This window comes from Delphinus delphis, chromosome 17, assembly GCF_949987515.2.
Source record: "Delphinus delphis chromosome 17, mDelDel1.2, whole genome shotgun sequence".
NCBI lineage: Eukaryota > Metazoa > Chordata > Mammalia > Artiodactyla > Delphinidae > Delphinus > Delphinus delphis.
Genome location: NC_082699.1, coordinates 6,521,395 through 6,546,220, shown reverse-complemented (window position 1 = coordinate 6,546,220; position 24,826 = coordinate 6,521,395). Strand labels below are relative to the sequence as shown.

At 39.4% G+C, this 24,826-nt stretch overlaps 1 protein-coding gene across 1 annotated transcript in view; it reads left to right on the top strand.

The window, feature by feature from the left end:
* The window catches only part of TOX (thymocyte selection associated high mobility group box), a 297,990-nt gene that overhangs the window by 247,590 nt on the left and 25,574 nt on the right, over positions 1-24,826 (top strand). The window contains exons 4-5 of the mRNA XM_060035150.1: positions 3,859-4,140; positions 16,901-17,131. Of these exons, the coding sequence (XP_059891133.1) occupies positions 3,859-4,140; positions 16,901-17,131 (513 nt within the window). The remainder of the gene's footprint in view (positions 1-3,858; positions 4,141-16,900; positions 17,132-24,826) is intronic.

The window sequence follows — 24,826 nt, the reverse complement described above, 5'->3', positions numbered from 1 at the left end:
CAAATGCTCAGAAAGTGAATGCTGAAAGAGCAGCATAGAGAAAGACACGTGTTCAAGGGAGAGAGAGGCAAAGGAAAGCAATTAGTTGGGTTTGGTTGAACAATCAAGTGTGTGAAGGACACTTATAAGGAATAAAGTTCATTTGGAATCTTGAATGGCATGCTGAACAGTTTGGATTCAATTTGGTAGGCAGATATCACTGGGAAGGTTTTGAGTCTGGCTCGTGAAGATTAATTTTACAGTACTCTTTGGGGTGGATGTGAAGATATTCTTTTTAGTTAAGTAGCTATTGCAAGTGAGGATGAAATGAAGGCCTGAAATACGTGAATGGTGTGTGAGTGAGACGAAGGGAAGATGGAACAGGTGTTGTAGAGCAGACTCAGTGGAACTCACAAGAGTTTGATAGAAAAGGAATGAACCCAAAATTACTAGAACATTTAGAGTAGAAGTGACAGGGAGGATGAAGGTATCATCGAAAAAAATTGGACACAGAGTACAAAATAGTTTTGAGAAAGAAGACATTATTCAGTTTTCCAGCAGGGGTGATGTCCAAGTAGTGACATCTAGCAGAGTTAGACCTGGAGTTTGGGCCAGAATTGTACGTTTTCATTTAGAACGTTCCCCATTAACGAAATCATGATGCACCTTAGCTGGATGAAGAAATGCGACTGAAAAACAGAATGTTAGGGAATCATTTCGGGGTGGAAAGTTGTAAGAAGAATAAAGTCAGTGAAGGAGCTGGGAGGAATCAGAACAGCAGTTGAGATTAAGCATGACTTAAGTGAATTATTCATGGTAAATTGAAAATACTGGAGAGTAACAGGAAATAATATTTTGCAAGTTGAAGTTTCGTATTTCACATTAAGACCTGTAGTTAGTCACTATCTTCCTAGAAGGAAACCAGTAATCAGAACATTTGCTTACCTTCATGAGCTGACTAATTATTCTTAGTTTTCAGTAATCAGAGTCCCTCCAGTTTACTTTGCCCCATATTATACATTAGGCAGTGATAAATAGTAAACTGACTTCTGTCAAAGCAAGGTGAAATGGAAAAACTCCTCCTAATTCAGAAATGTCACCAAGGGTGTTACGATCTATTTCTAAGTGCATCTGAGGCCTAAAGAGATGAGTATGCTCTCTGATTTGTGCTTGCCACCCTCCACAAAGGAAAATTATTCTTTGATTCAGTGTTAAAGCTGCTGTCTGCTGGCCTAACAGCATTGGTGACGCCATATTTTGAACTAATGCTGAGTGGTACCCTGTTGAGTACTCTGTGGTCCCGACCCAGATTGATTCCCTACCCCCTTCCACCATGCCCACCTCCTTCTACTAATATAACAAAGGTGGAAATACAATGTTAGTTCTCAGAGATCTACCCACCACACTAATTAGCATGATAAAACAATAAAAAGGATTACAAAATGGAGGAAGAGATAGGTGCTCTAAAGTGAAATTTGTAGTCGTAAATCTGGAAATTCTGTGTGTAAGTCAATTTAGAGATCATCTTCTGCAATGTCACGTGGAAACCACGATATTTCTGAAAGAGTGAGAAGTGGGCTCCCGATAGGTTACAACTGTTCATGCTTGTAACCTGGGATTTATGTGACAGAGAAATAAAGATATCAATTAGCTACATATGTTTGGAAAGATAATTTAAAGTATGATTTTGTTAGTAAACATTTTTAATTTGCAGGGCTCTACAAATGTGTCCTCTACAAACAGATATGTTTGAATATGCGTGTGAGTGCTTTATTTGGTGCAGGGCTGGGAGAGGGAGCTGCCCTGTATAGGACAGTGCCCTTTATGGGCACCCATTGCTCTGTGCCCACAATGAGAGACCAGTTCTACATGCTAAGGGTCTAAGGAAGAACACAATAGGACCTCAGGGCCTTAGAGTATGGGCCTGAAAAAGACTCAGTGGCACAACTTTATGAATAACTGTGAAAGCTAGTATTATTTCACAGGGAAGGTCAGATTATGGAAGTTATAGGAACAGTTAAGCAGGAACAAAAACTATTTTAGTAAATGTGAGTGGAGGTAACATGAATGGACTAGATAAAAACCATGGATTTGGGTAGGCAATATTGGATGGGTGTTTTTGACTATGTTTAATTAACTATAACTCTCTCTTTGGGATACGTAAAATATTGCATCAGCTGCTTAATACAGTGGGAAGTATCAAAGACTGGAATTGAGAGATGTAGGTTTTAACTCCAACTGTGTGGTTCGGGGAAGTCATTTAAGATCTCTGGGTTTTAGTCATTCATTTATATATTTATTCAACAGACATTCACAGCCCCTCAGTCTCCTCTTCTGTAGATTGAGAACGTGTCACTAGAGCCTCTGCAGCGCTCACATGTATCATTGAATAGTGATACCTGCTTACTGAGGGGTTTCATAAAAAGGAGAGCTATGAGCTACTTTTGAAGGATTGGAGGAACGTGGTTTAAATTATGGGAAAAAGGTTGATTTAAACCAGGCAATCAATGGGTACAAAGCCATAGAGCCAGACTAACCCTTCACCCAGGAGAACCAGAGTCTAGGATTCCTAGAACTGAGTCTGAAGATGAAGCAGTAGCAAGACTTGGAAAGGTCAAAAGGTATTGACTAATAAGATGCCTTATGGTGGAGACAGTAAACCTAATACAGAGAACACAGGCAGACACCTCTTCAGTCACCACTCCAGTTTCAGGGAGGTCTAACTAGGTTGGTAAAATGACTAGAGAGCATTGGTAGAAAATGATTTTATTACCAAAAGAAAAAAATTCCTATGACTAAGTTATTTAATTGACCTTTTCATTATTTCCATGTCATGGTGGTAATATCTGACACTATATGGGTTTTTTTTAAATGAAATAGAGAAAGGTAACATTAGTTTTACTTTTTCCATTCCCAGATGTAACGTTAACATATATCTCTTCACTGCCCTCCTTTTTTCCATTTGTTTCTCTTTTTCTCTCTCTTGTTTTATAAACCCTCTACCTGCATGAACTCCCCAATGCCCTTCAAAGTGAACAAAACTGAGCTGCTTCTGTAAGCACCACAAAATAGTCCCCATTATTTTAAGTTTGAAAATGCCAGAGAAACATTAAGTGAAATCCACCACACTCTTCTGACAACACATTTGACCTCTAGATATGTTAAGAGCTTCATCCTCCAATGCTTTTAATTCTAATTCTTGCAGAGATGAAATTCACTGCTTGAATTGTAACAGTGAGTCTCATTAAGGCTAAAAAGCAGTGACCCAGATAGCATAATGGATTAATATGGTGACCTTGCAACTTTAGAGCTTTACTTTCAAATCGGACTGTGTAGTCAAATCATTTCAATAGTCAATTAATCAATTGGTTAATACCAGCCTGTAAATGTTCTGAGTCGGAAGTTCGTAGATCATTTGGCCAGTACTAGCCTATATAGAAGTAAACTGAGAACCATAGTATGCTTAACTTTCAAAACCTTTTTTAAATGATGAGAATCAAAGAAATAGAGTTTCATGAATTACTGTGAATGCTGTAATCACTAATAATTATATAATATTGACACTCTAATAAGCATCAGTATTTTGAAACTTACACCATAAATAGCTGTTAATGCTATATGTTTGCACTTCATTGCCGTGTAAAGAAGGACTGCAAATATAATCAACCAGGTCTTGAGTAATGAAATGTGATGTTGACTGAATTCTCAAATTCAGGGTGATATATATACTGTTAGGATTATCCTACTCTGAGGGACGGGGTGGAAATGTGTATAGTTTAGCAGGACATCCTAACGGACTTTTAAAGCCTAAGGAATTTAAAAAATTTTTTCCAGAAACAAGTTTTGTGAAAAATTATTCCTCTGCATTGTTTTTTACAGATGCAAGATATACGGAGCCCAGAAGGAAGTCAGTATAGCTCCCATCCTCAGATGGCGGCCATGAGACCAAGGGGTCAGCCTGCAGAGCTCAGGCAGCAGCCAGGCATGATGCAGCATGGCCAGCTCACCACGATCAACCAATCACAGCTAAGTGCTCAGCTTGGATTGAACATGGGGGGAAGCAGTGTCCCCCACAACTCGCCGTCTCCTCCCGGAAGCAAGTCTGCAACTCCTTCACCGTCCAGCTCAGTGCATGAGGATGAAGGCGATGATACCTCTAAGGTATGACGAGGTTATTCTGGGGACCAATAGGAAAGGCTTGCTGCCTAAAAAAACTATTCACGGGCACTTCCCTTGACCTATGGCGGATGCAAGTTATATCGTCCAAATGAGAAACGTTGGTGGGGGACCGAATGGATTAAATCACCTGCTTGTCCAATTGCATTTTTAAGTTCCTAACAAATCCTCTCAGTGCAAATGTATTAAACATAAAAATAGGTTGCACCCACGCAGTATAGGGTCTGCATAGTGAGTAAGGGAAAATAATAATCTTGTAGGACTCGGTGTCCAAAATCAAGCTTAATTCACCACTCATTCCAAAATATCTTTCAATTTAACCACCTTATTTTAAGAAGGCAACATCCCAGGGATATAATGATGGCGCTGTGTGTGTGTGTGTATGTGTGTGTTGTGGTTAGAGGAATCCTTTGAGATCATCTTATCCAAACATTTCATATTTAGGGGACTTCCCTGGTGGCGCAGTGGTTAAGAATCCGCCTGCCAATGCAGGGGACACGGGTTCAAGCCCTGGTCCGGGAAGATCCCGCATGCCGTGGAGCAACTAAGCCTATGTGCCACAACTACTGAGCATGTGCTCTAGAGCCCACGAGCCACAACGACTGAGCCCGCGTGCCACAACTACTGCAGCCCATGTGCCTAGAGCCCGTGCTCTGCAACAAAGAGAAGCCACCGCAATGAGAAGCCTGCGCACCGCAACAAAGAGTAGACCCCGCTCACCTCAACTAGAGAAAGCCCGCATGCAGCAATGAAGACCCAACACAGCCAAAAAATAAATTTATTTATTTTTTTAAAAATTTCATATTTAGGATGAAGAAAAGAAGGGCCAGAGATATTAGATGACTCCCTTCCAGAAGAAGGAGCCTAGGTGTTTCATTACGTATCTCTTGTTAACCCCAGGCCAGTATGGTTGTCTGTCTGTCTATCTGCATCACCTTAAGTTATCTGTATAAAAAGATGGGTCGTAATTGTCCTTATTTTGGAAAATTAGCTACAAAAGGTAGTTAGTTCTTTAAAGTATTCAAGGCAGCCTTTTCAAATGACTGCATCATAACCAAGTATACTCTCAGTCAAGAACATCGAAATCATCTTTTTATTGCCTTGGTTATCAGTCAGGCATCTTCCAAATTTGTCCCAGTGAGAAGGACCCCTGCCTGGTTACTGTGAAAAACACTGGTGGCTACATGCACACTTCATATTCCTCCTCTTTGTTTAATGTCACTAATGAATTGTCACTCGTGTCAGCCCTTTGTTTTCTTTTCACTTTGTGAGAATTTTGTTTTGGGGAGACAAATGGCAATACCGTGGGATTCTGATCTATGTGGTTAACTTAACAGTAGCTAGCTACACTAATCTTTTAACAACCCAGATAGTGACACATAGATTTATTTAGCCTGATGACAAAGGCAAGGCTGCTCTATTGGCTCTATTTCATTATTTTCAGTATTCTTGAAGCTCTGGCGTGTAGGCCCTTGATCCTGGAAACTCTACCAGGGAAGCTAATTCCTAGAGGTAGTGAATGACTCCCCTGGGAGCGCATCTTTGATAAACACACCGACCAATCCAGAGCCCACACCCCAGTTATCTCCTTTATCAAACTCTCACATACCACCTCCCCGCAGAGTTTCCCCCCAGGGCTAGGCATGGATAACTAGGGACCACCTCTAGAGCCAAGCCCACTGAAACTGTTCAAACATTCCAGTCCTGAGATTACTCAGTATACCTACCCTGCCTCGCCCCTTCCTTCCTACAAAAACCCCAGTAAAGGCTCTGGGCATGCTCTGCCCTCTCCCGTCTCTGCCTCCTGACGACCCTGCACGCCATGCTGGGCCTCCAGTTTCTAGGTTTGTGTGAGTGTAAACTTCATTCATTTCCACGTCTGCTGTCCACCGTCCCTGATGAAAACAAATCCCAGGTACATTTCAGGACAGCTGCACAGCTAGATATCAGCGCCCCTCTCCCTGCACAGTCTCTCCCTGTCAGTGAGCCAGCCGCTCAAGAGGGAAAGTAAAAAGGAGGGAGGAGACTAACTGATGTTACATAAATAGTGTACTGGGCTAGGAGAAGCCCGACCTTTGGCTGATCACTTAGAGGGCAAAATAAATGTTTAAGAAAATCTATATTCTTCTAACGGTGTCTCCGGCTAATGAGCACCTGGCTCTAAGTGTGAACACCAGGAATCTGTTTGTGGCCAGTGATTTAGATATCAAATTATGCGTGGATAATTCAAGTTATATTTCTAAACACAGATGTTAAGTACTATATTGCAAGGGGGAAAATTAATGTTCTACTCATAGTAAAGCTCAATTGGCGCATCTGGATTATATCTCTATCAGTATTCACTGCTGACATTTCAGGAAATTAATGCAAAATTAGCATCTTCTGACAGTAAATTTTATGCAGGATTATTCTTACTTACAATAGCATTTTCCACACTCTTCAATTTATATGAGTAGCAGACTGAGTAGAAACCAGAAATTCATAGAATTAATATTGACAGGTTCTGCCATTTTCTACTGACGCATAAGGTCCTTATCTTACAGTTTTGCTGAGGTATGAATGTGTATGTTATGAGTTTCCAGGCTAGCATGAAACTTTGCCAGTGAGTATCCTACCCAATCACTTAACATCCACATCTCAAAGTAACGTATAGCTTATTATTAATGATCACGTAAGCATTGTATAGAGGAATTTATATTCCATAGTTGTATAGTCTTGAATAAGCTACGTGTGAAGGCCTAGGGGTGGATTTCTCAAGAATGCCCTCATTAAGATGACTTTTTGTCTACACAAATATTCTCAAATTTATGTTGAGTTTAAGTGCATTTTCCATCTCAAAATCCATCCTCCCATTCCAGCTCTACGTGCTGTCCTTCACCTTCTCTCCAGTACAAAATTCTCCTGCCCATTTATGCAACTTATGTTTATTAAACGGCTAAAAAAAGTCCTCTGATGAAAATGCTCAGGATTCTTCATCACAGCTAATGATTAAACCGGAATTTTCCTTTATATATGAGCAGGGTTTATGTGCACTGTTGTACTGCAGCAGCTCCAGTTAAATGTGAAGTAGCGTTAAGTCAAAAGGATCATTTAAATCATTTCCAACGAGATCTAAAAAAAGAATATTTAGTCTCACACCTGAAAAAGAAGGCTTTAAACCTTCCCTCTTAATACTTTGTGCTCTCTTAAGCAATTGCAGATTAACTCCAGTTTATCTAATTGAACAAGTAAATGAAATAACTTTGTTTTGACAGAGAGAAATATTGTAAATACATCAGTAAAATAAATTATCACCTTATAAACACTCCTTACGGTTCTGATTGCTCTGGAGCTGTGTTGACAGCCTGAAGTCATAAACTAGACATGCAGTCAAACATCAAAGAAATACAAACTCGGGTAGCTTGTGGTTCTAAGCCTGTAATCCAATATGTGTAACAGACACTTTAAGACACTTAAAGTATCTGGTATTACAACTGTATTTTTAGCACAGTTTTCCCTTTAAGGAAATTATGGGCTAAGAATCACAAGATATGTTTTTCCATCCTTTTACTTTCAGCTTCTCTGCTAAAAGTCTTCTTAAGTTTTATATGTGTCTCTTGTCAGTGGTATATAGTTAAATTTTTACTTTCAAAGGAAACTGACTTCATTTACATTCATATAAATACTAAAATATTTGGGTTTATTTCTCATTTCAGTATTGATCTGTTGCTTTCTATTTGTCCCACACGTGTCTATGTTTCTTTTCTGTTTCTTACCTTCCTTAAGAATGTTCTCACTTTTCTCATTCCAAAATTTCCCATTTTAAGACTGGAAATTTTATAATCTTTCTCTTTGTTTAGCAACTACTCCTGACACACAAATGTGTGAAAGTCTAACATTGATCAATATCTTTACCCTTCTTAAATTACTTTAACTCCAAACACCCTCCTTTCAATTTATACTGGAGCAGTTATTGCTGTTGTTTATCTTAATTATAATTTAAATTATAATTTATCTTAAATTTAAATTAAATGTGATTTTATGAACTCCATGAAATACTATTTTTATTGTCTTTATAGTCTTTTTTCTTTAGATTTATTCACACATAAGTTTGTCATCTGACGTCATTTTCCCTATGCCTTTAAAATTTTCTCTCGTGAGGATCTATTGGGAACATGATTACCTTAAAAAGTACTTCCACTAGGAAAAGAATTTTAGATTGACAGTGATTCTCTATTATCATTTTGAAGATAATATATTACTCCATTGAATCCTGATTTTCATTATTGCTTTTGAGAATTCTGCTGCCTCACTGTCTTTCCTTTGAAAGTAATCTGCCTCTATTCTCTGACTAGTTTTAAGATCGTCTCTTGCCTTCGGTGTCCTGCAGCATCATTGTGTAGTACGTGGGTTCCTTTAAATTTATCCCAAATTTAAATATTTCTCTTTTTCATCAGTTCTGGGTGTTTTCCAGAAATTTCCTCTACCCTATTCTTGCTCCTTTCTCATTGTAATTCTGATAAGATAAATGCTAGACCTTCTCATCCTATCCTCCATGACTCTTTTCTTTCATATTTTCTGTTTCCTTCTTGCTCTGTATTACATTCTGATTAATTTACTTATATCAATTTCCCAGTTTGTAATTCAATTTTCAGCTATATCAAATCTGAAATTAAAGCTGATATATTGAGGTTTTAATTTCAATTATTTTATATTTCTAGTTTTATTTGATTCTTTCTCAAATCTGTTTGGACTTTTTTTGTTTGTTATTTTTAGTTGCTTCCTCTTTATCCATAGATTTAATCTCTTTTGTTCTTTAAGCTAATTCCAATACGTGACGCCTTTTGGGGTCTGATTCTATTGTTTATTGTTGCTGCTGGCTCTTGGTTTTACTGCCTTGTTTCATTTTGCTTTTTTGCTTTTGGAATAGCAGCTGATATTCATTAGAACTTTATAAGAATTCTGTTAGACCTGGTTGGAAAGTGGACTCCACTAAAGATGATTTGTGTTTGCTTCCGCCAAGCATCCCAAGCATCTTGGACCATTACAATCTAGAACCGCTTTGGGCTTACAGTTTTTCAGACCACTCGAGTAGTATACATTCAGGGTATAAATCCTTACAAAAGCTGGCTTCTGTTTGTGAATTATCACAAAAGATATTCCTCCCCTCTCATTCAGAATCGTCCTTGCAGGTCTCGGGAGGGAACGTGCAAGGGAGATCATTTTATTTCACCCTGCACTGAAAGTCTAATTCTTTTGTGTCCTGACTTTTAATAGGAAGCCTCCCGTTAAACATCCCACTGTTTTCGGTCAGCCATGGGCTTTGTCTTCTATCTGCTGTGACTTTGATTCAGTTTCACCAGGTTGAGCAGCTGTCTTCAAGGTGAAAGCTGGCTCCAGTACTCTGCCTGCTTCTCCAGGTTCCTGCTTTTGCTTACTTTTTTTCGCTTTTAAGAGTTTCTTAGAATTTGTTAGTTCATCACTGCATGTACATTACCATACTGGACAGAAAGAGAAGGGATTTTTTTCTCAAAAAAAAATAGGGTGTCACTAGAGCAACAATTAAATAAGCCTTTAGAAAAGTACTTGTTATTTACCACCGTTCTGAAGGCTAGAAGATTCCTGGAATAAAATAAAAATGATAAGCAGACAGGTTTCTATAAACATGAAGTGAAATCAAGCAATGTTGGTAACAAATGTCTGGTCACACTGTCTAACATTAGGACAGAATATTTAAAATTGGGATTTTAAAGTCTGGTGTTTTCCACATTGAACTGTATTTATTACACAGTTTTTAAACACTTCACAATATAATATACATGATACTTTTAAGAATTTCTTAAAAGTATCCCAGCAGCTAATATGTACTTGTTTATCAAAAATAAAGTATCCCATCGGTTAAGGCTGAACTTTAGCAAAGTAGTTCTGGGGAAAATAGTAAAATTCAGTCAAGCCGCCAGTTAGTACTCGATTCCAAATAATGGTTCCTAAAATCCATTTAAGTAATTAAATTATACTAAGATATAGTATTTTCAAGGTGTGTATGTTCTTAGATGATTCATGCTCTGGATAATCGAGCATACTTGATTAAGTCATGGAATAATACTCAAGTGAGGCTACACGTAGGCACTTTACTCACTGGCATTTTACTCACTGGGACCATGTATTGATAGCTCGTGCATTCTGTGTAAGGCAGGAGAAACCCTCAGTCAAAAATAATAAGAAGTAAACGTATTGCCCTAGACAGGCAAATTTAGAAAAGACCAAATGAATCTAACAAAATTGATAAACATAACTAACAGGTGTCTATAATTACAATCAAATCTTTTCTTCACCCTAAAGTGATTTTTCTGGACAGTAGCCCAAATTTCTTACCTTATTATATAAGACCACTGAGTATTTTTGCTAACCTCATCCTAAAACTAAACTCAGTTATCTTTGGCAGAATCAAGGATCCTTAAAAATGAATTTATTTTACAGACTGTGGTACCGATACAATGCCCTGCACTTGTGAATCATCTCAAGAGTACACCATTTTATATGTGGTTTTCTATAATTGATGTTTTGAGTCATTAAATGTACTGTTATTATTAATGATAATAGTAAACCCGATTGTAAAATGAAAGAGGTATTACAACCTTGCTGATTTCACAGTAACTAGATGACTTACTTTCCATGCTTATTTGAATTTATTCTCATAAGGGGATTTTAGATGGCATAGTTTAGAAAGAAGAGGGAGAATGAATTTAAGTAGCAGAATTTTTCACTTACAGAAACAGTACCATCACAAAAAGTGCTGTGATATGCCCTGTTACTATGGTGAAGATTTTATAATATTTACTTTACATGATAAGTGTTATAAGTGGAGCTCTGTGTTGTTTGTTCAGCCTATTATGCAGATGGTGCTTGATTAAAATCTATTTTAAACTCCAGCGATCACTGCAAGTTCCTGTGCGTGAAACAGCTCTCCCAGCTCCATTAAAGGCTTTGGGACTGTGGCAGTTTATTTTTAATATGCTTGTAGACGTTTCTAACTTCTCCAGGGACATTTCAACATCAGTGATTCTCTTTCCTTGAGACTCTTAACTCCAGTACTCTGTATTCTTAAGAAGTGTTCTCTAAGTAGCACCATTAACACATGGCTTTTTTGAAGTGAAAAATTATTGTTTTCTTGTGATTAATAAGTTAAATACATCACTATAATTAAGCAATAAGACATGACAGGAGGTGGATTACCAGAAGCATAAGGACACCCCCTAGGGATTTGGGAAATACATCTATGTCTACAAGTTACGTGAAGCACATGTATCTGTGTAAAGCTTATGTGAGAGTAGTATCTTTATGTATTTGTGTATGTATTTGTTTATTCATGAGTGCTTAAATTGAATATGAAATAAGCCTGTGGGTGATCAAGATTACGGTTAAAGCCTCAAACCAGACATGTTCTTAGTTGCTATGATTTTCATACAACTTTTTTTTTTAATAGAATGGAGTAGGACTCAAGAATTTGCATTTTTTTAATTAATCAATTTATTTATTTTTTGGCTGTGTTGGGCCTTCGTTTCTGTGGGAGGGCTCTAGTTGTGGCAAGTGGGGGCCATTCTTCATCGCGGTGCGTGGGCCTCTCACTATCGCGGCCTCTCTTGTTGTGGAGCACAGGCTCCAGACGCGCAGGCTCAGTAGTTGTGGCTCACGGGCTTAGTTGCTCTGTGGCATGTGGGATCCTCACGGACCGTGGCACGAACCCATGTCCCCTGCATTGGCAGGCAGACTCTCAACCACTGCGCCACCAGGGAAGCCCTCATACAACTTTTATATGTGTCTCAAATGTCCTTTTCCTTGTCATTCTAAGCCTCTGCCCACTGCTGTATAATACAGGGGCGAAAATGTGTGATGATCCGCTGCATGTAAGACTCCGAACAGATGCTGTGAGGATGGAAAGATTAACGGAACCTTGTCCTTACTCTCAATGTGCTTGTCATCGTGGGGAGTTTATATTTTTGCATTATATGGTTCCTTCTGTATTGTAAAGATTATGACGTTGGAATTAAATTTAACTCTTCAGTCTTAGAACCCTAGTAACTCTAGAAATGTTATACACTAAAACAATGTCCAGTACACAGTGCTCTACAGTCCTATACAGTAGCCACAAGTCCTGTATGACTGTGTACATTTAAATTTGACTAATTAAAATTAAATAAATAAAAAATGTTTCCTCAGTTCTCCAGCACAACATTCTCCATAGCCACATGTGGCTAGTGGCTACCCTTTCGAACAGTGCAGAGAACATTTCCATCTTTCCAGAAAATTCCATAAGATAGTGCTGCTCTAGACTGCAGAAGTCAGGGTCTCTTAGAAAATTAGGACATAAAATTATAAGCTTTCATTCCTCTAAGTAAGAATTCAGGATCCAGACAACACTCAAAATTAAGATCCAGGCATGTATTACAAACCCATTTAGCTAATTTCCTCACATCATTGTTCATTCCAAATAGTTGATGGTCAGAAAGGCCAGGTGTCTTTCAAGATACAATCCATTCCTGGCGTGTAAGAGGATCCAAATTATAGCCACATTTCTTTCTTTAGGGAGGCTTTGTATATGAGATATGATCATGTGGTTTTCAAATATGTGATGAAACTACCGCCAGATAGGAGGCCTGACAAATTCCCAGTTCATTATACGGACTCTGAAATAGCAGCTCATTTCTGTACCTTCCCAAACACAGGCAAAAGGCAAAATAAAAAATGAGACCCTCACACATCAGGAGGCAAGGCCCAGTGTTCACGTGGCAGACAGCCTTCACTTCACAGAGCACTGCCCACCTGCATGGGTGCGTTAGACACCAGACCACAACAAGGAATTTGTATCCCGTTATTGCATCCTAAAAGCAAAGACATTGTACATATCCAGTAAGTCTTTATACAAGGAACACTGAGCAGTATCACAATGATTCCCTTCAAAGCACATTTTATTTTTAAAAACTCTTTCATACATAATTTTTATTTTCATTGTTTCCTCTTACATCAGCTTTTGGTGAAGGGGCGTTATCTTAAACCATAGTTCAGCTCTATGAGGGCAGTTTTATAAGTGGTCAGAATATTATGAACCAAGAATATAGGAACAAGCCAGGAAAATAGGGGAAGCCTCCAGAAAACCAACCAAATTGATTGGCTGCATGGAATTGTTCAGAGATCCCTGTAGCGTTGCTCTACGTGGCCTCAAAACAGTAATTTGTGGTTTTCATACACTTGATACTTAGAGCTTCTCACTGGCAGTAACAGGTTCTCCTGCTTCCGCAGAGAATCCCTAGAAAGATGGGCCACATTGCCCAGCAGGAGGATAACTGTCCTTTCTGTTATCACAGGGCATCACGTATCCCGTAGATCGCACCATGTTGTCCAATCCCAATTTAAAAAGAAAGGAAGCATAAAGATCAGCAGTTCAAACACAATTTTGGACAATGGAATCGGGAAACTATTTAAATTATTTGGGAAAACCTTTTAATAAAAATATTTGCAGTGAATCATAGGAAATTTATCTCTACAACTGACATTTGATTATTTTCTACAAAGACAGATATAATCTGCAATCATGGAGATTTTAATGTTTCAGATCACTAATTTTTCAATTAAAATTTAAAAGGAGTCCAGGTGTAAATATTCCCCATGGAGAACCATTCATTTCCCTACACTTTGTTCCCTTTGTCTAAATATTCCCAATCCTTGATGAAATATGACCTCCAATATCACGATCCCTTCATTTTTAATATTCTTCATTGTGGTCTTTCTTGAATCCTTTTTATTTTTCTTCTTGATATTTTGTTATTTTGAATATAGGAATAGTTATATTTAGAAAATTTGGAAATTATAAAAAAAATAAAGAAGATAAAGATGTCAAATAGCAATTGTTTCTATGCTCAGAATTCAGAGGAAAAGAACTTGACACTCATCCACCCACAAGTGGTAATGGAAACCCTTCGTCTTAAGACACTCTTAAGTACAAACTCACAAGAGAAGACAGTCTACAGCAAAAAAGAAAGAAAAAAACCATCAGGAACACTACCATTTAATGGCCAGGTGGAGGAGGATGGGCCTAGAAATGATTCTGGAAACAGTGAGGGCACCGAGGTAGGCATGAAACCCAGAGACCGTGATGTCATGGAGCCCTTGGAAGAGACAGGACACTCCCAGTGAGAAAGCAGGTCAGGGGAAGAGTAAAAAGCGCACTGGGTTTATCAGCGTGGTCCTTGGCGACCTTATTGAAAGCTAAGCAATGGGGAGGTACAGTGAGTTGCCAAAGCTGCCTGCAGCCAGCACAACCACGTGGAGGGGTCTGGCTGTGAAGAGAAGATGGCTCTGTGTAGCCTTGGGGCAAAGAGAAAGTTGGCTTGTTTGTTGCGTGTCTGAAGTAGTTAAAGGGCAGTTGGAGGAATGGAGTTGAGGGTGACTGAGACCAGTGTCTCCTGCTCCTAGACTTTCTCATTTAATCAGTATAGAGCTAAAGCCTGGACATGAGGGTGTTATTTAAGTTTCCCAGGTGATTGAAACATTCAACCATTGAGAATGACCATTCTAGGTCGTATTTGCCTACATGTTTAGTTTAGAGCCGTTACACCGGTTTGCCCAGTATCAACTCAGCCCAGTCCCAGCATCCTTGTCCTTTGGCAGATTTACCTGAGGACCAGTCATTTGACAGGATCACCTCAAACCCATCCTGAGGAAGTTATCTTCTAGTGTTAATCTACGTTAGCTTGTCAGCTCAGTTCAGAGCATCCTGTCCCCATGGGGTTGTTCATTCTGCTTCAGTAGACAGTTTCAAAATGATAATCTTTTAAATAACTTTCTCACTAAAGCCAAAGCCAAAGAATTCACTTAGTTTTTTTCCTGTCTCTGTTCGGTTCCCAAGGCATATCTTTTAAACCAAGACCATATGGCATCACAAATTAGTGTTAAGGTCATTTCTTTCCATTCATTCAGTAAAAAGTTATTACTATGTCATAATTAACATCTGAATATCATTTTAAAGTTTTAAACATATTTATATATATATATGTCATCTCAGTAATCACAAAATGGCACTGCAGCTGGTTTGCAGTAGAGGAAATGGAGGCCCAGAGAAATTATGTAACTTGCCAAGATTTCACAGCTAAAAATAGTAAAGGAGGACATGAGTGTGGATCCTCTGATGTCACATCCACTGGCCTCTCAGGAGATCATGCATCGTCTCCAGTGGTGGCAGTTACTTTACACATATTACTCTGCCTGGCAATTCAACTGAATAAGATACATATTACATTGTTTGCCAAGAAGAAAAAAGCAACAACAGTCATAATAAGAGAAGGTGAGGGTGCAGAACCTCCCTGATAATGGTGACTTCCTCAGGAGACAGTGTACGGGGGCCTTTGTGCTGGTGGGAGAGGCGTGTGGAAAGAGGGTTCCTTCCAAGACAACAGTACTTGATACTCCTGTAGCTCCATATACTTTTAGAACTAGAAGGAAATCGTAGCCCAAATCTCTCATTCTATAGAGGTGGATAAAGTGACATCGCATATAATCAGTATCAAAGTTCAAATGCAGATGTCTTAAATATCAATACATTGTGGGGGGTTTTCCCACTTGCATCATAATAACAATTCAGATTATCCAAATATTCATACTCAAGGAAAAATGGGAGAAAATGGAATCTATCCTGAAACTGAATATTAAAGCTGTTCTAGAAATGTCTAGATTTGAGGATCTAGTTTACAGAGGTGCACTCTCCAATGTGGTAGCGACTAGCCACATGTAAATATTTCAATTTAAGGCAATTAAAATTATATAAAATTTAAAATTTTGTTTCTTATTCCTGCTAGCTGCATTTCACATACTCATTAGTTACATGTAACTAGTGGCTACCATATTGAATAGTGCAGATTTTAGAACTTTACCCCCACTGCAGAAGCTTCTGTTGGACATCGCTGATCTAGGGTCTAGATTATGCCATCCTCCACACCAGCAGCATTCCGTAGACCTAAGTGCAACACCAAAAGCCATTCAACTTTATTCATTGGACATGTTGCCCACTATTGTTTAAAAATCATAAGGAGGGGGCTTCCCTGGTGGCACAGTGCTTGAGAGTCCGCCTGCCGATGCAGGGGACATGGGTTCGTGCCCCGGTCCGGGAAGATCCCCCATGCCGCGCAGCGGCTGGGCCCGTGAGCCATGGCCACTGAGCCTGCGCGTCCGGAGCCTGTGCTCCGCAACGGGAGAGGCCACAGCAGTGAGAGGCCCGCGTACCACAAAAAAAAAAAAAAAAAAAAAAAAAAAAATCATAAGTAGGAGGAGAAGGATAAAGCCCCCAGAAGCCAACAGGTTAGATTGCTCATCCAGTAGGGTTACCACACGAGGAATCAGCTGCTGTCAGTCACGATGCTGCTCCTCATTCAGCTTCCTGAGTGAGAACAAGAAAACGTTGAGCGAGTTAAGGTATAATATCTAACAGTACAGTAGTAGTAGAAAGAGAATCAATAATATTTTAAAGTTATGCAGACTAGGCTGGAAAAGGATGAATATGAAAATTACATGAAATAAGTTTTACTTGAAAATTACATGAAATAAGTTTTACTTGAAAAAACAGTAACAACGACAAAACCAAGTGTCCCTTAGAAACGTGTGTTTGCGTGATGTGCATGGGTGAGTATATCTATGTAAGTCTCAAGGGAGAGCAATATGATTTGTCCTCAAATTTTCTTAGTTCTTCTATAATTCAGATTGTGTTTTATTTCAGGTCAATGGTGGAGAGAAGCGACCTGCCTCTGACATGGGGAAAAAACCAAAAACCCCCAAAAAGAAGAAGAAGAAGGACCCTAATGAGCCCCAGAAGCCTGTGTCTGCTTATGCGTTATTCTTTCGTGATACTCAGGCTGCCATCAAGGGCCAAAATCCAAATGCTACCTTCGGTGAAGTCTCTAAAATTGTGGCTTCCATGTGGGATGGCTTAGGAGAAGAGCAAAAACAGGTAAGAAAAGATGCGCAAGGGAGTGAATCAACATGATTCGAGAAAGTGTACGCATTCTAAAGAAATGGCTTCTAGGGATGGTGGGTGAATTCTTCAGATACTAGAACTGAGGCTGAGAATGTGCCCCATCAGAACCAGACTTCAGGGGACTTTGACATAATTTTATACTCCTTTATTGCTCTGTTATAAATAACATGTTAGTTCCTTTGTTTCAAAGTTTATATAGTGTAGTTACTTTTGGAAGGACTTTTACGCATCCCAGCCAGGATTACGTCATTCCTTAATGTTGCCAATGCGATCATAAAGACAGAAAAAATACTAAAAGTATTTTGAGAACTGTCCACACCTCTCTTCAGCACTTACTATTTATTCTTTTGTCATCAAAACCCTCTTTGCTCTTTGCTAAATGAACCTCAAATTTAAGGGTTTCTATCCTTATCCATTCCCTAAAGACCATCCGAGTATGTTATTCAATCCCACTTGTACTATATTTCTAGGTTGTATTAAATGGGCCCAGATGCCTGGTTATTTTCTTCTTCTCTTGTGGATTGCCATGGTGTGATTCAGGACCACACTGCTGGCGGTGGAGGGCCGTGAGACACTTTGTATCTCAGCCATAGGGCGAGTAGCCCAGAATGTCTTAAGGAGGGTGGGAACTGTGGAGAGAAAGAGTTCAGTATGCAGACGTAGCCCACTTCAACAAAGAAGCAATATTGATCCCAGATTCCTAAACCAGGGACTAGATTGCCATTGTCACCATCTAGAATTTCATGGTCACGAAGGAAAAATTAGACAAGCATTATCATTAAAGTTCAGTTACTGAGACGATTCAGTAGTTGAAGCTTTAGCTGCTGCAGAATACGTTACGGCATTAATGACGGGTTAGTCTCATTGGATTCTTGACAGAGACTTTTTACCTCTCCTCACCAGGTCCAGGGAAGTATGTAAGAAACAGAACATCTCAAACCTATGTACATCTATAAGAACTATATATTGTATTATCCGTCAACATCTATAATGTATATCATGTTTTATACTTTGAAGAACACTTTTACATGATTTATCTCATTTGTTCTGCTCAATACTCGTAGATACTTTTTTTTTTTTGGTGTACATTGAACATTTATTACAACTAATTGGCGATGTGATAAGACAGTGCGCACGTGGCCTGAACATTGGTCACAGTCACAACAAAGCTTAATCCAGCCCAGCAGATACAAATGAAAGTGTAAACTGTGAAGACATGTTTAGATACGTAGAAGTACGTATAAAAGTGCCATTGAAACAACTGTATATCCTTAAAAAATATAGAGCCCGCTAGTGCCGTTTTACCCCATTCAACTCACACATTCATATGGAAGGTGGTATCTGTTTTTATACTTACGACTTCCAATAACTAGAAGGGACGGAAGCTGCCCCAAAGTTTGCTGCACTTCTAAGTGGAGGGAAGCAATAGGGGAGTAAAATACATTTGGCTGGAAGGAATATTCGTGCTTTAAACAATGACTTATGCAACACTTTGTGAAGAGAGTAAAACATTTTCCCTAAGATGCTGTTATTAAGAATCCCAGGTAAGTCAACATTTCCATTTTATTTGGGGAGGCATCAAAAACAATCCAACTAAGTGACTAAATGATAATGACAACGAGAAACTTATCTCAGGAGTTGAATGTTCCTTGGCCTTAAAAATAACATGCTTGCTCTTAGGAAACAGCTGACCTCTGATCCTCGTCCCAGGTCTGGAATGCCTAAGAAATAATTTTTAGTGTAAAACAGGATCATTCCGTTAGTCTTTTGTGTATTCCCTTTGTTTTAAGGTGTTTAGTTTCTAATAAGGGTCTTTGGTATGCATTTTTTTTTTCTAAAGTTTCAACACAGAGTGAAATTTTCATTCACTTGATATGTGACACGTCAATTCCCTTTATTCGCATATATACTGAAATGCACTAATCTTTGGTTTCATAAAACCAGGTTTCACATAATTTAACCTTTTTGCCAAAGACAGTAATTAATAAGTGTATATTGCGTGATTGTGTCATATTCATAGATACACATAATCAAGGTAATGATAATAATCTATTCAAGAGAAACAGACCTATAAACTTTAAAATAGCCAGAAAAAGTACCTTTCTTTTCCTGCATTCATTCTAATTCATATTTAAGTCCCTTGTTATCACTTGATTAACCAAAGTTCCCTTTAAAAAAGAATTGTGTAGGCCTGAATGAAGCAGCTTAGCAGAACAGTAATACTGACAAGACGTCATCTTACACCGTTAGCTAACATGGACATGAAGGCAGTGACCGTCTACAGTGTGTGAAATGCCACAAGAAGTCATCAGCAGGGGAGGGGAGTTCATGTCAGTCCAGTTTCTTCAAGAACACTAGGTGGGGTTTCAGCTTCCTCCTGCTAAGTTGCTTTAAGGACATTTTTCTTGGATGTTTCCAGAACTTCTCCTCCCAAAAGAAACTCATCCAAAATAAAATAAGCCTTCTCAAAATTAAAGATGATGTCAAGTTCACACACACTGCCAAAATACTTGTCAAGTAATTCCACATAATGATGAATTATTTCCAGGGTAATTAGTTCATTGCCCTGATCCCCAATAGCACAGCAAAAATACAGACTGGCATGTCTTGGGAACTGCTCTTTCACCTGCTGAGCCCACAGCAGGGTTCTTCCTTCCTCACAGATACTTTTATCTGAAGTTTGCAAACTATGAAATGGGGCCAGATGGTTAAATGCAGTCACTTATTCATTCAACAAATATTTGTTGCATGTTTACTGTGTGCCCCAGGCACTGTTCTAGACACTGGGAGTAGAGCAGAGAATAAGGCAGAGTCCCATTCTGTTGATTGATTTGTCTAAAATTCCACACTGTGACTAGAACTTATCACTAGAACTTATCATTCAACTTAACAATTTTTTTCTCACCAATTCATGGAACCAATTATAGTTGTGATGGTAAAACCAGTTGCTAAGGAAACACAGAGCCCACTCCCCCGGTTCTCTCCAACCCCCCTTTACTGTAAGCCAAAGCTGTCCTTTACGATCTGAAGTCTCTACACATTTTCTTATGTCCTTTTCAAGATTGCCAGCCCCAGGGAAGGGCTTCACAGGAAAGCACAGGCGTACCATGTGGAGCTCTGCTACAAGAGTCGTCTCTGAGGCTGGAAAACACACCACAGAAGCGTTCTCCTTGCATTCGATTAAAATACTCATCTCACAATTAAGAGGGTGGTTGACATTGTATTTTATGATTCCACTGAAAACCTGATATAGTTGTTTGAGGATTTCAGAGCTGGTTTCTATCCTAACTCAGATCAGTTTGCTCTCACACTCCCAAGGCTGAGGTGTGGTTCCCCCCTGATGCTGGACACTCACGATGGAATTGTAGAGGGGCTCATTCCTCCACTCACTACAGCTTCATGGATTGAGAAACTGAGTGCACATCCACCAGGAATCCCAACCGCATCCCTGTCCCTGCTCCACCCATGATCCAAGCACCAAGACACACCTCTCTCTCTGCTTTGACAACCCCTGTGTGTAGTCTTGGATAGGGACAAGGCCTCAATGCTGTAAGCTCTTTCGAGTATACTTGTGATGACAAAACATTTTCCTCATTCTCTTTTATTTCCAATTTAATAACCTGTAATGAGTCTGTCTTTGGGCGCGCTCTCTCTCTCTCTCTCTCTCTCTCTCTCTCTCCTTTTTTTAAACACTTTGGCTGTACCTGGTATGTAGGATCTTAGTTCCCCGACCAGGGATCGAACCCGCCCCCTGGGTGGTGGAAGCGTGAAGTCTTAACCACTGGACCGCCAGGGATAGTCGCTGTGTTCTCTCTTAATGGAAATAATTGGGTGTTTTTTCAAGAATTTGTTTTATAAATAAAGGATGAAATTATATAATAGCTGACCCTATTTAACTCATTGGGTATTATAAAGCAATTTCATAATCAAAATGCAGTTGTTTTAAAAAGTTATGCTAAGATTGCTTAGGAAAATATACTAATAGAAATAACTATCTTTGTCTCTTCTAGAAAAGTTAATATTTTAACATTTGAGAACCATTTTCAAAACAAGGTATTGGGAGCAGTCTGAGTCACTCGAAAATGGTTTGTCCCCATGCCTTATGTTCCTTTGACTTGACAGGGGTTCAGCATAGCTTATCCTTTTCTCTTAAAAGATGATCTTGCTTAATAAAGATAGTGAAACTGCAGAGTATGCCAAAAAGGATGGTTTATGACACAGGGTGCAAGTCGATCCCAGGGACAAGCAGAGAGAGGGTCCAATGAATGAAATCAGATGCCACGCTTACAAAAGGGAGCATATTGCATCTGACGGGGCTGCTGGGACACCACGTGGCAGCCCCTGTCTAACAGTTTGCAGGAATGGCCAGCGAAGCGTGCATGCCCGCCTAGGACGCACGTTTGGGCATCAAGAGAATGTCAGCAAAATATCCTAAAGTGTTAGCGTGGTGTGTTACCACCTGTTCTTTCCCTTTATGTTGACTCATTGTGCCAACATAATATAATATCTCTATTTCAAGCTTAAATTAATTGTATTTTACTCTCATTTAATATTCAAATTGGGGAGCACATGCTATGTACTTTGAAAGGAATGTTGCTGAAGCCGATTAGAGGCAGACCATTAAACTTCAAAATTTAGGACAAATGTGCATGTTTCAGAACAGCCCCACGTGACGCTGTTGGCATCGTGTAGGCAGCTGGTTCAAGCAGAAGGCTAGGATTTCATGCACCACGATTGTTCAAAAATCCCGTTGTCATAACAGCCCCCAATTAGGAACAGCTACAAATGTAAACACGAACTGGAGAAAATGGACAAAATTATTGATGACTTATTAGGGGCTTAGAAAATTACAATACTTAAGGAAAAACAGCTATTAGTGAGATTACAATCGAATGTTTACTTGCCAGCCAGAGGGAACAGGACTAATAGGGCTGCTGTGTGTTTGTGTCACATGCTTCCTCATTGTGGAGTTCAGGCGGGGCTAACAAGCCATGCAGATGGAAGGATCTTTATCTTCAGAAGCCATGATAAGGGAGAAACTATATGTCCTTTGGTTCCTATGAAGAATCTCTCAAAGAAGAAAAATCAGAAGGAAGCTGAAAGAAGTGCTAACAATCCTCCAGGAACAGAAAACCTCCCATATGAATCATTCCTACCAAAGCCCCTGAACAAACTTCACATGTCAGAGATCTCTCCGTGTTAATACTTTGGAAGATGGTGCTGAATCTGGAATGGGGGCAGGATTGTGTTTGGGATTCCAACTGGAGGTTTTAAATGCTAATGAATCCTAAGACAGTGGACAGCCCGGTTCAGAGCCGTACTAAGTTGTTTTAAAAAGGCACCAGATGGAGAGAGGGAAATAAAACATAAGCGTGGCTGTGATGTTGGTCTTTGCTACTTATCTTTCACTGACTGGAACGTACAGAGAAAGAAAAATAATAACATAACAAGATCACGCCCTTTGTATTAGACTCCTTGGAGTTTCGACCCTCAGCATCTTTTTTTATGAAGGTCCAGCTAGATTTCCTGTCTCTCCCCGTTATTTCTGAATTCTGTGACTCTGGTCATCCAAGTCTGGGGTCTGAGTTCACAGTTAACGGAGAGCAAATCAAACCCCACTAAATTAAAGAGTCCGTCCAGCTTTGAAGCAGAAGAGATTGGTCCAAAGAGCTGTAAAGTGTTCTTGGGTCCTTTTTAGCCATGGAAAGTCAGCTCTTAAGTGGGAAAGGAAAGTCACCTTAAATCAGAACCAGATGTAAATTACTAAGTGAACCTTAAGTTCCTAATTGGAGACACAGTTGGGCTGTAATACATTTAGCAAATTACAAACAAAATGTTCTTGTTTACATTACATTAAATGGCTTTAGAGCTTCAGCCAAAGAGCTAAATAAACATGCTGTTAGGCTAAAAATGGAGTGGAAGGCCGGTTCAGAGTTTGGTGTGTTCAGGAGAAACCACAGCCCACGGTGCCCAGAGAGCCTATTTTTGTAAATGCTAGCCCTGTTGTGGGAGCAGAGAGTGGATTTACCTCGAGATCCAGAGCCTAATGAGCAGATATCACTTGCAGGGAAACTGTTTGAATATTGTAACATATGCCTTCTTTCAGGATGCATAATTCATATCCAAGGATATTAGCCATAGCAGTTCAGCTCAATAGCAACACCTCATTATTTTATCCCTCAGTATTTATTCCTATGTTTGACGCCTTATGAAATTACTGTTAATGTGTTTATATAAGGGCAGATCTGACACAAGTGGGAAGAATGTAATTTCCTGCTCATTCTTTCCTGCTGCTGTGTCCTCTTCCCCGGTAGAAGTGGCAAGTGTAAATAGTTAATTTGCTTCAATTATGAGCCTGTCCTGCTAAATTAGAAGCAGCAGGGATATGAAGAGCCAGAATTATACTTATAAGGCAGCTGACAAATCCTCTGAGCCCACGGAATCAAATCATTTACTCCTCACTGGTGCTCAAACACCCACTACAGATATGCTGCCGGGGCTTTTTCCCCCGCCCCGTATCTTATGATAAAATGTGGATTTTATGTCAACAGCACTTCAGGTTAACTAAAATCCTATTGCACTGTCACACTCACACATGTGTTTATCTTGGCCAGTTCCTTATAAACACTATGCATTTTCACCAATTTTTTTAAACTAGGAGTAAAGGATATATAAAATAATTGTTCATTTAAAAAGTGTAGAATGTAAGAAAAGTTTATATTTGTAAAAACTTAAAACAGCAGTTAGAAATATTACATGCAATGGCGAGCATATTTCACCTCTAAAACACAGGTAAGTATAAATACCTATAATCATTGGTACATAAATGGGATTATGGCATGCCTTCATGGGTATAAATACACGTAGAAATATTCCACGCTCAGACACAGAGGGAGCAGACATTCCACTTGAAAGGTTCCATGACATCAGCAAGGAGAGAACTTGAATATAATACTCAAGTCTGCTGTGCTTTATGTGTTATTGGTCAACATGTTGGGGTGGGCGGGCTGTCTGTCTGTATATCAAATCTTCTACTTCTATCGATGCCCACTCTAATTCAGAAGATGCAATTCGGCATTTTACCATGCACACCCATGCCCATGCTGACTCATGGAAGGAGAAACCTGAGACTAGGGATTATACACCGGATCACAGGTATTTCCTGAGCACCTACTGTGTACCGAGCTCTGCCCTGCCTGCTGGGGCTTCTGCTGTGGACAGAAAGATGACAGGCCCTGCAGTTGGGGGTCTAAGAGAGGCATCAAGGGGAGAGCTCATGCAGCCAGGAGGAGCCATTGCATGAACAAAGATGCAAAGGTGGATCTTAGCTACCAGATCAATTTGATTATATATATATGTATAATATGTATATGTGGGGGGTTGTCTGCATTTCTTGTGTGCCTGACACAAAAAACGCACACATTAGAGGCATATTTTTAATGCCTTTTTTTGGTTCTGTAGCTTCAGTTCCTCACACCATGAAGGCACGTAATAGATACTCAATATATTGTTAAGCATAATCAAACGACATTATACTCGCCCCAGTCATCCTCATTTAATGAATCTACAGATATACTTTGCGGCCATTTGTTCAGATGGGGAGCGTGCTTCTTTCTGATCCCTACCATTCCCAAAACAGGCTGCACCATTGTTGTGCAGACGATCTGT